This window comes from Lygodium microphyllum, chromosome 2 (assembly GCF_053477565.2).
Source record: "Lygodium microphyllum isolate KBCC chromosome 2, Lygodium_microphyllum_v1.1.10, whole genome shotgun sequence".
NCBI lineage: Eukaryota > Viridiplantae > Streptophyta > Polypodiopsida > Schizaeales > Lygodiaceae > Lygodium > Lygodium microphyllum.
Window position 1 is genome coordinate 136,008,318 of NC_141136.1, and position 14,608 is coordinate 136,022,925.

At 41.6% G+C, this 14,608-nt stretch overlaps 1 protein-coding gene across 1 annotated transcript; it reads right to left on the bottom strand.

Moving 5' to 3' along the window:
• Nucleotides 1-836: 836 nt before the first annotated feature.
• Nucleotides 837-13,395, bottom strand: LOC148040361 (uncharacterized). Its single transcript, XM_087698785.1, has 3 exons — nt 11,607-13,395; nt 1,875-2,061; nt 837-1,314 (listed from the first exon to the last, which is right to left on the bottom strand). The coding sequence occupies exons 1-3, from the start codon at nt 13,236-13,238 to the stop codon at nt 1,178-1,180; spliced, it is 1,956 nt and encodes a 651-aa protein (XP_087554911.1). The 5' UTR covers nt 13,239-13,395; the 3' UTR covers nt 837-1,177.
• Between the last annotated feature and the right edge of the window lie 1,213 nt (nt 13,396-14,608).

Below are 14,608 nucleotides of genomic sequence, written 5' to 3' on the forward strand. Positions count from 1 at the left end.
ACTAGTGGCAGATACACGAGAGAGTATGGCAAATAATCATGACAAAGCTTCATCAAGGGGCAACGGGGACATACATACATAGAGGAACTGTGAGACTCAGATATCAAAGTCACACAACGACCCAAAGCCTTTGGCCAAATGCAGCCCTTTCTCACACCTTAGAGGTCACCCAAATTCAATGGCAGCATGAGATGTACTTGGCCCGCCTTGCTAGCTCTTGTACCCAAGAGATACTTGAGAGCATGTTTCAAGTTCCACCCTCCCAATTGTAGCTCAAGTGGTTTGAGCATGTGGGTGTGGACATGGACCCGTGAGCCCCAACCTTGGCTGCACCCTTGAGGTATCGTTCAAAATTCAAGTGTTTCTTTTTTTTTTTTTTTGTTGGGGGGGACATTCAGGGCTACATCACATTTCTCAATGCCAATGCCCTAGCTGTACATCTTCAAAAATGTTGCCCCAGTAAGTTACATAACCAAAGGCCTTGGTAAAAGGTCTATCAAGTCAAGACCTTCTCTTGAAACCCCACAAATCAGTAGAGACTAGTGATACCAGGTAATCCTCGCAGTATCTACCAGGCTACATTATAACACATGTCAATCAAAGCATACTAAAACACAATAGAAAATAGAGGATTCTGTTCTCAGCATGATTCCACACCTTAAGACCCTTGTATAATGACACCTTAAAAATCAACACTCTGAAAACTAAGCTTCTTAGGTTGACAGGAATACAGTACTATACCAGAAGTATCTTGCCTGGTGACGCCTTATAAATCAACACTCTTGAGAGCTAATCTCCTTAGGTTTACAGAAATATGATACTATACCAGAAATATCTTGAGTTCTATACTTGTTGGTTTTGATTAATGCTCGCATTGCATTACAGTGGCACTGTCACACTCAAGTTACCCTAAGTATTACAAGCCTGTCTCTGTAAGACAGACTACCTTGTGTACGCGACAGCTGCAGCTTACTTAGCACTGCTAACCTATACGTTTCTGTACTGAGAATGGAGAGCTTAAACAACATTCTCCTGACTTGAACTCTGGACAGCAAAATGTCATAAGAGCAACAATGCTACTTCCCTCTGGAATCTAATCAAATCTAGTGTCTACTAGAGAGTAATCAGGGAGAAGGGGCTTAGCAATGGATTGTAGGAGTTTCAACAATAAAAAACACTACTTTTTATCTTGGGGCTTATCTGCAGGAGGATACGGGGGTAGATCCAAAATGCGCTTATCCTCCACAGCAACACCAACTGCAAAGTGGTAAAGACTCTGGAACTCCTTCCCTTGGATACCTAAAACTTGATGCACTGCAAAACAAGAAAAGGTAAAAGGGGTGTTTGTCGATACAGTTTCTTGGGTGATTATTTTTTCAATCAAATTGAGCCTGAATAGCTCTAAGCCTCTTAGCCACTCATATCATGCATTAAATGATCGACTACACACTGCATGTCGCTTCTAACGAGCAGTAGCTCTTTATAAGAACATCACCTACATGCATAAAAAGGGGAACTGATATAGACAGACAGACATGCAGCCTGCAAGACACAGACGTGCAAACACCAATTAACAGTATCATAGCATGTACTCATTGGTTACTTTATACTTTACATGCATTGCTTTAATGCATGCAAGCATACTTATACATACACAACACAGGCAAACAAGGGGCCCCAAAATTGTCAGATAAGAATTTAACTGTCCCATAGAATGCATTCAATAGTTACCTCACTCTGTGTGTGTGTGTGTGTGTGTGTGTGTGTGTGTGGGGGGGGGGGGGGGGGGGGGGTTTGCCCACTGTGTGTGTATGCACACACGCGCAGTGGTGGGGGGTGGTATGTGGTATTTCGGGTTTGGAGTGTACACCTACCTGGATCATCGAAGTAACAGCCTATGCCAGAGCCTGAAAGACCCATTGAATAGGCTTCCATGTAGAGCAGCTGCCCAAGCACTCCACATTCCCAGTGTAATCGAGGATACATCCATGCACCTTTTTCATTCAAAGGATCAAAGCGAGCAATCATTGCCACACTAAAGCAGCCACTTCCTCCAATTTCCTGAATTTAAAAGTCATAACAGATTATTAGGAAAGACTTGCAAAATTTAGAGATTCTACCAGAACAGTGCATTGATAATGAAAAACTAATCCAGTATGCCCGCTCTCAGCAAAGCACATATACAACACTTTCAAAAGTTTCAAAAAAACTCATGATTGACACACAGTCAGTTCATTCTTGATGGGACTCATTGAAGCTGAATACAAGAACAAACACAAGTGCTCTTCTTGAGTAACTCATGTTTAAAAGAGATCAATGGAAAGCCTGCATGGCAACAGGGCACCCAATAACTAAACGAGAAATCAACAGGCACGCACTCTTTTTCTTGCACAGAAGATCAAATAACAGAACATGCACTTGCTGAAGTGAAACATGTGTATGATGCTGCTCTTAAACCACAACTTAAATATCAATAGTCGCTCACAGAGAATAAAGTCAAGGCATGAACTCTGTGAGGAAAGTGTCCCACCCTTCTTTCACACTTCTTCCTTAGTTCAGTACTAGACACCAGGCTCACAAGCCTGGGTTCCTGTACGTGAGAAGAAACAATTCTACCGTTCTATAGACCAATTCATCTGCATTCTTACAAGCTTGGCAGTTCCTTGAAATTCAGTATGGAAAACGGTTATGAAGCCTACTTAGGGACAACCCTGTATACTTCACAATGCCTTTTAAGAGCAGCAGAGTTTCAAACAAAAGTGACTGACCTCTACATCCCAAAAAAGGAGACCTGGGCCAAGGTGATTGTGATGAAATATACTGATTATTCCCAAGCAGATTGCAATTTCATCCAGCCAGCTGGAGGCAATTGATAGAATTGACTATCTCTGGCTCTCTCTCTCTCTCCATCAATAGTACATCATCTCCTCACTACAATACTCTCATAATAACTCTCAATAATCCTTCTTAGGTCGTGGATGCACCTCCCAAGAGGTATGTTTAATATGAAGAGTCACTAGAGCCACTACAGTGTCTTTTCACAGCTCACTACTGTCACTATCACTTCAGTCTTCTCTTCAATCTTCAGCAGCTACTTCTTCCATTTGTTTTAGCTCTTTTGAACTTAGATTCATCCTTTCCAAAGGTTAGAAAACTTTCTCAAAGTCACACATACATTCTACAGAACACTTACAGAAGGTCTACAGATAGTTACAGTACAACACCAGAGCAGCTACAGTACAGTTACAGTACAGAGACAAAGCAGAGACAGAGGGTTACAGAAGGTCATCAGAAGCTCATAACTCATACTCAAACCATTTCAAAATATCAAAAACTATTCAATATGCTTCCAAAAGATCTCAATCTTCATCAATCATCAATCCATTCTTCATACAGAAGACAATCATAACAAAACAGAAGCTATACAGAAGCTATACAGAACCAATCAGAACCTCAACAAAAAGGTACTCAAGTGAACATGACCAAACACCCTGGATCATTTTTTTGTAGGGTCTTGTAAAGAATCTGGCTGATAATGTATGAATGAAGATGATACAATTAGGGGGCCTCGAATCTCTATGTCTCTAGCACCAAGGCAGTGTCAAGATTGTGGGAGAGAAGGAAGGAGTCTCGCTTGAAGCTTTCTTGCTTGCACAATGGGGGAAGACACACAAGGGTGGAGGCTGAAAACAGTTTTCCTTTTCTTAGTTGTGTAAGCCAAAAGAACTCTGGTACAAAGAAATAGAAGAACCCTATATATGGGTCTCAAACCAAACTCAACTAACTAAGGTGGCATACTAACTGAGCCACGAACTAGAGTAGATAAGGATAGCTATCATGTAGCTATTATTCATGGGCGGTGTACCAACCGCGTCTGCAACTGACAAGTCGGTGACATAAATACACAACGGTCACCCTGGCGTATCACGAGTGGAGCTCGATATCTCAACACTCCCCCTCGAGCTCAATCCCAATTCTTGCATACCAAGCAGGTCTCTGAACTTGCGCACCTTCTCTGCGCCCAATGCCTTCGTGAATATGTCAGCTACCTGATCCTCTGTGCTGACATAAACTAGATCAATAAGACCTAGTAAAACCCTCTCTCGCACATAGTGATAATGCACCTTAATGTGCTTTGTTCTAGCATGATAGACTGGGTTATTTGCCAAGTGTATACTACTCATGTTGTCACAATAAATGACAACTGGCCCATCTATAGACTGATGCATATCATAAAGTAGCTTATGCAACCAAGCTACCTCACATGCAGCCATTGCTGCACCCCTGTACTCAGCCTTTGTGCTCAACAAGGCAACTGTAGGCTGTTTCTTGCTGCTCCAAGTGACTGCAGCACTCCCAAAAGAGAACACATATCCACTGGTAGATCGTCTATCAGAAATACTACCAGCCCAATCAGCATCAGTGTATCCATGCAACTGTATCTGAACCCCAGTCTCATAAAAAAATCCATACTGCAATGTGGACTTCACATATCTGAGTATGCATCTAGCCGCATCCAAATGTGGTTTTCTTGGAGCCTGCATAAACTGACTTACCAATCCAACAACATAGCTCAAATCTGGCCTGGTAATAGTCATATAAATCAAACTTCCTACTATGCGTCTGTACATAGTAGGGTCTTCTAGAAGCCCACCTGCATCTGTGCTCACCTTCACATTCTGCTCCAAAGGAACTGAAATAGGCTTACAACCTGTCATCCCATATTTGGACAGCATGTCCAATCCATACTGCCTCTGCAAGAGCTGTATCCCACTTGGTGATCTAATCACCTCAATGCCCAAGAAATAACGCAGCTCTCCCAAATCCTTCATCTCAAACTTCTGCTTCAATAGCATTTTCACATGAAGGATATCTTCATCACTGTCACCTGTCATAATCAAATCATCAACATAAATGACAAGTAACATAATACATTTCTCTGTTTTTCTCACATAAAGTGAGAAATCTGCCTTGGAAATCTGAAAGCCAATAGTGACAAGATACTGTCCTATCTTGTCAGACCATGCTCTAGGTGCTTGCTTCAAGCCATACAAGGCTTTCTTCAACCTGCAAACAAACTCAGGATGAACAGCATGCACATAACCTGGTGACTACTCCATATAGACCTCTTCTTGCAAATCACCATGCAAGAAGGCATTCTTTACATCCATCTGATGTAAAGACCATCCCTTTGATGCAGCCATAGAAATGACTGCTCTAACGGTTGCCATCCTTGCAACCGGACTGAATGTTTCTTCATAGTCAATGCCATATGTTTGTGCATACCCCTTGACTACTAATCTTGCCTTGTATCTGTTCACAGAACCATCTGCATTGTGCTTCACCTTATAAACCCACTTACAATCAATTGCATTTTTACCTTTAGGCAAAGGTATCAATTCCCATGTGGCATTTGCTTCCAAGGCATCCATTTCTTCATCCATGGCTTTCTCCCATTTTTCTTTTCCCATGGCTTGCTCAAAAGAAGTGGGTTCTGATTCTTGTATCACTTTGACCATATATGCATAGTGAATGGCTGTAAATCCATCATATTTCAGCCTATCCACAGGATACCTAGCTCTCGTAGACCTGCGCAAAGTAGGTTCACTCCCAGGTGCTCTCAAAACATCCCTGGTCTTCCTTACTCCAGGTGTAACAATAGAAGGAATACCCAACTCATCATCAATGCTCTGTTCTGAGCCACTGGATTCACCATCCACATAAGAGTGACCTGCATTCACATCAAACATGGGCTGATCAACCTTCTCTTTTCCTTTTCGAGATACCTGCATACCACTATCTGCATTACTTTGAGAAGATTCTCCTGATCTCAATGTGCCTGTCCATGGCGAAGAATGTAAACCACTGCTAGAGGACGCTCCAGGTCCACTAATATTTTGTGACTGCTGCTGTGAATTCTGTGCAGCATTACCATTTTGTGCATCTACATCATCAATCACATTTACTGGTTTATACCAGCTACTCATCTCATCAAAAACATCTCTGCTCACTGTAAACTTACGAGTAGAAGGATTATAGCATCTATACCCTTTTTGCTGCAGAGAGTAACCAATAAAGATGCACTTCTCAGCTTTTGGATCCAACTTGGATCTCAACTCATCTGACACATGTACATAAGCAATGCAACCAAAAATTTTCAAATAAAAAATATCTGGTTTCCTACCAGTATACCTCTCCTCTGAAGTCATTCCATGTATTGTTGCAGTGGGAGTCCTGTTCATTATGTAGACTGTTGTAGCAACTGCTTCAGCCCAATAAAAATCTGGCAAGTCTTTTTCATTGAGCATGGCACGAGATACCTCTCCAATATGCCTGTTTTTCCTTTCTGCAATTCCATTTTGTTGTGTATGATTGCATGAATATTGCTGCTTTATGCCATGCTCCTGTAGGAACCTTGCAAACTCATTTGAGAGGTACTCTCCCCCTCCATCTGACCTTAGGCATTTTATCTGCAGGCATGTTTCTTTTTCAACCATAGCTTTAAGAGTTTTGAAATGCCCAAAAACTTCACTTTTCTTTTTCATAAAATACACCCAAACTTTTTTGCTATAGTCATCAATAAAAATGACAAAATAATGACAGCCTCCAAGAGATGCAGCTTTAGTAGTCCACACATCAGAGTGGATTAATTCCAATGGCTTCTCACTCTCTTGCACATGTCTAGGAAATGGTTTCCTTGCCTGTTTTCCAAACTGACAGGCTTCACATACCTTATACATTTCTACAACCTTGAATTTAGGCAAACCTGTAACAATATTTTCGGCCTGCATTGATTTAAGTCGCTGCACATTAACATGACCAATGCGTTTATGCCAGATATCAATATCTGCAACTACACCGGTCCCATGTGCAAACATTGCTGCACTCAATTCAGACATGTCTGCATCCAATGTAAACATTCTGCCATTCTTCTTTCCTTTTGCTATCAAGCGACCTTTATTTTTCATATCCTCAACAAAGCATCCATGAGGATTAAATCTGACCTGCAAGCCCTGCTCAACCATTTGACCAACAGAAACCAGATTCTTGGTGATATTCGGGACATGAAATACATCGGACAGGTATTTCTTTTTCCCATCCTGCATAGACAAAGGAATTTTTCCAATCTGCACAATAGGATGTGCAGTATCATCACCAGTCTCCACAAATCCTGGTTTTTCGATTTTCCTTGCATCCTGCATCCATTCTGCATGACCTGTCATGTGGTTTGATGCACCTGAGTCAACATACCATACATCGTTGCTTTCTTCTGCACTTGTCACAGAATTGTTCATGTGTTACACCATAAACAGATGCTCATTTCTGTCATCACCCTGTCTACTAGAGGATGCATAATTTCCTTGTTGCAGTTTTCCATTCATGATGTCATTCTGCTTTTTATAGCAGTCTTTAGCTATATAACCCATTTTACCACAATAGTAGCATTCAACATTACTATTTGCATTTTGGCCTCTTTGCCATCCACCACGACCTCTTTGGCTCCCCCTGCCTCTAGAGTTACCACGTCCTCCTCCATAGGACTGGTTTTCTTGAGTTTGCTGCATATTCTGATTTCTGTCACGGCCTCCAAATCGGCCTCCTCTACCTCTGCCTCTACCTCTTCCAGCATTTGAGTAGAAGACAGCTTCTTTTGAAGTTCCTCCTGAAGAAGATGCACCACCATTTCTCTGCTCCTCAAAAATTAGAAGAGCAATCAACTCCTCAAAATCAGGAAATCTTTCACGGACAGAAATGGATGTTCGGAACTGTGCATAATCCTTTCCTAGACCATTCAAGGTCACGGAAACCAAATCATCTTCCACTGGCGACCCAATGGAAGCAAGTGCATCTGCAATCTTCTTCACCTTCATGTGGTAGTCGTTGATGCTCATACTTTCTCTTTGCACATTATGCAACTCTTGCTTGAGCTGCATTTTCCTGGCTTGCGTATTTGTGCTATACATTTTTGACAAAGTATCCCATGCCTCCTTTGGCGTACTTGCATCTTGAATATGCACAATCATCGAGTCTGAAATACTGATAGATAGCCAATACATAACTTTCCTAGCTCTCTCATGCCATGTTTTGAATGCCTGCATTTGCTGTTGATTGAGAACATCAGGAAGAACTGGTTCTTCTTCATTTCCTGCAACAAATTCCCAATAGCCCGATTTCGTTAATCTCTCTTTTTACATAAAATCCTCTCAAATTGATTGAAAGCTACATACTTTCTTTTATATATCATCCTACTCTAGAAGTTGTCTTTAGTTTTATGGATTTTTACAAGAGATAATATCTAGAATATCAAAAATTGACTAAAACTCGTCCAAAAATTTAATATTTATGAACCATGGACACTAACACTAATGTCAAAAATGATATTGACTCTCTAAATTAATAAGAAAGCCACATTCTAGATTTTTTTTACACGGTGCGCGTAGCAGCACGACAACGTCCCCGTGACGTGTTTGACTATAATGTCAACATCTATTTACAGTGCAATCAAAAATGATTGTAAAAATTTCAAGGAGATGGTTTATCATGAGGATATTAAATTTTATTTCTTTTTCTTAGCATCTGATTAAAAGTTAATCAAATGTGCTAATATGGTTTGCACATGTGAGATGGTTAATTATTTCATAGTGTGAGACCCAAGACCCCGAAATATGAGTTGGTACGAAAATGTAAAAATTATAATAAGTTATATCCAACAAGGATATCAAGTGTCAAATTTTGGCCAAGACTAATTTATTGGCCACTAATATCAATGGTGACATTAGAGACTAGGTATTAATTAATTAATTTAATGCCGATCTAAGGGCTAATAGCTACTCAAGGATACTTTGAAGACAAAGTGACCTAACCAATTTAATTATTGGTAGGTGAAATTATGTTTCTAAGCACTAGAATAATTATTAAATTAATTTTTAACATTAATATTTTAAAAGTTAATTTAATAAGCTAGATAACGCAAGAGAATGGGATTACACGACAACCACTTTGCAAAACTTGCCCATGCAAGTGAAAAAAATATTTTTAGGGACTGATGGAAGTCTATTCCAACCATTGTGAGAGAGAAGGAGGTTGTTAAAGAGCAAGGAGATAATACTAATGTAATTTGCAGCCATCAAGGACCAATCCTATAGTAGGTGACAGCAGTTTGAAGCCCTCCAAATGCAATTGATAGCAACCTAAGGTCATTCTCGTGCAAGTGGCAGCATACAGGAGGGGGCACCAACTTTTTTAGTCATCCTATACTGTAGGTGATAACTTTCATAGCTATTTGAGCAAGGTAGCAGCAATTTTTCAATCTTTCTTGTATGAACTCTAAAATTTCTCTCTCTAAAACATTCTCTCTATCATCCTTCAGCCATCTCTCAAGTTATCTCAACAAAATCCTTCATTTTGAGTCATCAAAGATAGAGATATTGGAAAATCTCTACTATAAACCTTGATTTATATCAAAAATCAGGGTTTTACTTAGCCACATCGCGATATGTGCTCAAAATTGAGGACTTAGGACTTAAATTTCAACATCTAAAATTAAAGGATTTCACAAGAATTCAAGAGGTCAGCCAGTCCATATCAGATTTGGGGCTTAATTTGTCTTGCAAGGAGCAAGATGAAAGCCAATATCTAAGCAAACCAAGGGAAATCTTGGTTTTAAGGCTTTTTGGAACCGACGGACTATCCATTGTCCAAGATTTAAGAGACTTGTTTCATTGGACACCTACATCCTCCACTTACTCCCTAAAGTGGTACTAGCTTTTGTCTCTCTCTTTGGGTAAAAAGCTTGCTACGTGAGTTATGCTAGTATCATGTGAGATGGTACTTTGCAACAAACCAATCTTGAATCAAATTCTCAAATACTCCACCATCCACCAAGTAAAGTGTTAAATGGCCCATGACCATCGTCTAACGGATGAAGGTAAAGTCACCCTTCATTGTCTTGACTCTCGTCTTAGAAGTTCCATTCTTCGAGTTAAGATTTTGAGGTAATTCTTGGCAACATACCCCATTTACTTGCATGTGACAAACACTTGTCTCTTCCTTTAGCTTCTTTTGCTCCTCTCAAGCAGTTACCTTCTTGGAAGTATCTCCTCCACTATTTGTGGACTTGCCCTTCTCTTTGGCTTTAGCAACAATGGATTGGTTAGATTGGCCAAATTGCACGTCATTCTAGGTGTCACTCCTACCATAGAGCTGCTCTGTCTTAAAGGCTCTTTTGAACATGAACAATCTTGAATTCTACATTTGCCACACTAAGGCGTGGGCACCATCCATCTCATTCACTCAAGTGTAGATAAGCTTGTTATCTTGCATGCCATTGATCTTTAAAATGGTTAATTTCTTTGCCATCACTACATGTTCCTTCTCAGTGAGAGAGACATGAAGAGCCACTAGACGTTAAGGAAAGATGTAGACGATGATTGGCAACACTCGAGGTGGCCAAATGCACCCTGTGGAGAAGAATTAAAGGTATCAAAAACATGAGTAGAAGTAGCTGCATGCTCCCGCCTAGCATGTTCTAAGATCGTCTTTGTGAACTTGGTGGTAGACACACCCAAACCATGGTAGCCCTCTTGTTACTAGCTAGTAGAGAATTGCGACACAAGCCCACCATACTACACTCTTCGTTCACTGAATCTACGACCACCAACTTTTCTAGTCACTCCAGCATGCGCTCCATAGACCACCACGTCAACAACCTACCCTTGAAGTTGAGATACCATCGAATGAGAGCAAGTTTTTTGACTTTGGAAAATAGTAAGCTCTCACCCGCCCGGTACATGAGCACATGTACGTGCATTGCCCAAATGCATTATACAACCTCTCTACTTCCTGTTGGGAAAGGGCTTTTGCAAAACAAACTTTTGGTAGAAAGTTTACCGTATAGATCATTATCCAAGGGTCCAAGTTGTCACAACAAGATATTGGTTTGGAGCCACACAAATGGACCTAGTGCCATATATGACAGAGAGGGTTTCATTAAGACATTACTTGATTGTTGCATTTAGCGTTGTCAACAAAGCTTAGCTATAGGCATCCACGCTTGTGAGAAAAGAGATAGCGAGCCATGTGTTCTTACACTGAGCTTGTTTAGTTGTCTTCTATACTTCTATAACCCCAGCCTTCCCTTGTCATTACCTTCTACCTAGTAGCACATCAATAACATGCTCTCTCCACAACAAGGTATCCACAATGTGCTGTACAACATATCTAGACAGCACGAAACTCAGCAAAGTATGGATTGCGCACTTGTGCAATAGATGTTATAACATGCCATATAACAAATGAGGCTTCAAAGTAAACTACCAACATAAGAACTCAAGCAACCATGCAGTCTATTGTATTGTATATACTCCAAAAGACCAGAAAAATCAAGAAGTCACAAACTTAAGGTAAATTTTCAACGAGCAAAAGCAGTCATTTGTCTTACATATAAACACACTGGAAAACCTACACAGCATTTCAGTCCCCCACTTCAAATGAGTACTTACAAAATTAAAATGTTAGTAATTCAACTGTACCACCATGAAAGCAGGATAATGGCATTAAAGTGTGATTGTGAAAGCAGGATGACAGCAGGATGATGAACAACAAACCTGATGACAATGGACCTGCATGGAAAGTTTCTCCATGTCTGATTCTGCCAGTTTATAAAATGGCAACTTTGCAGGACACTTCTCTGGTTTCTCCCACATAAACTGTGGCCTTAGCACCTGCCGCAGCTGCTGTTCATGATCCTCATTCCTAACCAAAATATAAAGACCTTTGGGAAGCCCAGCAATTCTATGTGCAAAAATGGCCAGGTGAACCTCTGCATTCCATGGAAGAATCCTGAAAGGGAACTGGCGTGTTGACCCTTGACGTTCTGCACAATAGCCAGAAGGCAATGCCTTCCACATCATCTGGTATAATGCCTCTTTTTCCAAAACATGTTTCCCATCAAACTTGACAGCACTCCTTCGCTTGTGTATTAACTGCCGCAATGTGTATGGTTTGTAGTGGTGAGTAAATATCCAATACTGAGGGAGAGCTGGTGTGTTTAATTCTGTTGGCATGGTAGGCTTTTCACAGGCTACAGCTGCTTTCTCAAGTGCGTCTGACCACATGTGTTCTTTGCTCAGTTCATTCAACCTCCCGTTCCACTTTACACCAGCCATTCGAGAATGTACTGCTTCCAGTAGACTGTCTGAAGGTACTGTCACATTGGCAATTTTGACAAGGACAGTGGACTTGCAATTATAGTCAAAATCAACCTTCCTTCTGCCAGGATAAATAGCTATTAGGCAACAGGACCGTTCTTGTTCCAGTTCAGGGTAGTATCCTTTCTTGGGGGCATCAGCAGGAATAGCTTTGCGTCCTGACATACCAAGCAAGTGATCTAGGTCAGCATTTCCCCATCCATCCAGCAAGAGTGCATCCCATCCTAGGCAACATGCTGCAATTGAAACGGCACCAATTGCATGTCCCATGTCCTGGTGGCAATAACGCAATCCTCTGTCTCCATATTTCCATGCTTGCCTCCAATGGATAGAGGTGAGAGCCAAGAAGAATGTATCGTGAGGTAGACCTTTTTTCATTTCATTCATAACTTCCAGGGGAACCTCAGCCCTGAGCTCCAGTGCGTGCTCTCTTGCCGCATAGTGTGCAATGTAAGGCTTATCTGTGATGCCGAGCATTGAGCTGCTGATGACATGGCATTCCGTAGGATGTAGGTTACCGCTGCTAGGGAGAACACGGAGCGGCCAGATAACTTCGCCGCCCTGCTTCCACACAGCCACAGCAAAGGAGTCATAAAGAAGCTGCGAGAGGGCAGCCTTGCCGACAACAGAAGGGTTGAAGAATTCAGAGAAGACGCGGTTGTACGGCTGGTCAGCCGGGTTGCCCTCTATTGGGGGGAGATGCCGGAGGGGGATGGGTTTGATACCAACGTATTTGCGGAACGGGTACGGCTGGCTGGCCCAGTCGAGGCCGGAGGGGGTATCTGCATAGCGCTGGAAGGAGTGCTTGGTCCTGTCGTGGTAATCAAGGATGGCTTCAACCTGCGGTGTGGCCGGAACGAAGGAGGCCGGTGAGGAGGGCGGCGTGTCGGGCAGGGGCTGCGGGGCTGCAGACAGGGAAAGGCATTTGGCGCCGTGGAATGCATCCTGCAGCTTGCTGGCGGCTAGGGCCAGGGCTCCCTGTCTCCCATAACTGCTACTGCAGGTCCGACAATGCTTAAGACGCAGCATCTGATTAGCATTTGCTGTAGACCTGGCTCAAATTCAGCGAGGCGGAAGCAGGCTCGCCTGTAGAAGCCCGCCAGTGAAAGGCCCTGTACAAGATCATGAGCCCATCTCATGGATTATTTGTACACCGGTTTAAATATGCCAAGGGTTTAAGCAGCAAGTTCTAGGGTATAAGGAGACGCTTATTTGGAGGATTTATGCTAAGGCGTAGATGTATGTAAAGGGTATAAACAGGGTATAATGAGACATTTATCTAGAGGGTTTATGCTAAGGTAGAGATTTATGTAAAGGGTATAAAGAGGAGGTTTATGTTAAGGGTATAGCTGTGGAAAACAGAGTCAATTGATACAACAGAAGATAGTAGCGAATATACTTGAGTACAAGAGAGAGAATAGGTGAGAGTAAATATTATTACTATACCAAACTGATATAATTGGTGGTTGAAGGCTCTCTCCACCTCTATGCTCCTATGGGCTTTAATAGTGATATAGAGAAATGTTGGATGGAGAATAGTGAGTGTAGAAGGTATGAGTGCTCAATAGCTATAATGTGCTAGAGGGTAGCATTGCCTATGTATACGTAGTGTTGGAGGTCAATTAATTATAGATGCACATGGACAAATTTCATTTTCTTATTTCCCACATGGATTAGCAAATCCATCATCCATATATATGACGTATGAGAGTCCAAGGAATATTCCAATTAAACTTTGATATACAATTGAATCGAGGGCTCTTGTTGTTGGCCCCTTTGGGACCCCCCAAGCCTAGTTGAGAGGTGGGTATTTGAGTGGCCCCCAACCAAGGGTATCAAAGAAGGTATAGAGCTTATTGAGGGACTAGTTGAGAGGTGGGCATTTGAGTGAACCCCAGCCAAGGGTATCATCATAGAAGGTATAGAGCTTATTGAGGGACTAACTTGACGGGTCGGAACTTAAGGACCATCAATGTGGATGTTGTCAAGGAGAGGATCAGAGAGAGAGAAAGAGGAGAGAGAAAATTACAAAAGAGAGAAAAGAAGGGGTGCAAAAGAGAGAGAAAAAGAGTGACAAGGAGAGAGAAAGACAGAAAGAGAGAGAAGGCAGCCACAAGAGCTGAGAAAGAGAGAAGATGAGGGAGACTTGTATAACATCAAAACTAGATACAAAACGATTGGTACCTTCACCTTTTACACCTACCCCTACGTACCCTATTTTCCATCTCTTACATTCCATCCCAGCTCAAAAGAAGTTTTTGTATATTCCATCCCCACTCAAAATAAGTTTTTGTTCTCAAAAACATTGGTGGACTGTTTACAATGGCTAAATGTAAGGAAGTCAAAGTACTACTCTGTTACAAGTGGCTACAAAAATAGGAAAAGCACTAATATGTACT

Coding starts and splice junctions, on each gene's coding strand:
- LOC148040361 (XM_087698785.1), bottom strand. CDS start 13,238: ATGCTGCGTCTTAAGCATTGTCGGACCTGCAGTAGCAGTTATGGGAGA. Junction 2,062..11,606: donor TGCAGGTCCATTGTCATCAG/GTTTGTTGTTCA, acceptor TTTTAAATTCAG/GAAATTGGAGGAAGTGGCTG. Junction 1,315..1,874: donor CTGTTACTTCGATGATCCAG/GTAGGTGTACAC, acceptor CTTGTTTTGCAG/TGCATCAAGTTTTAGGTATC.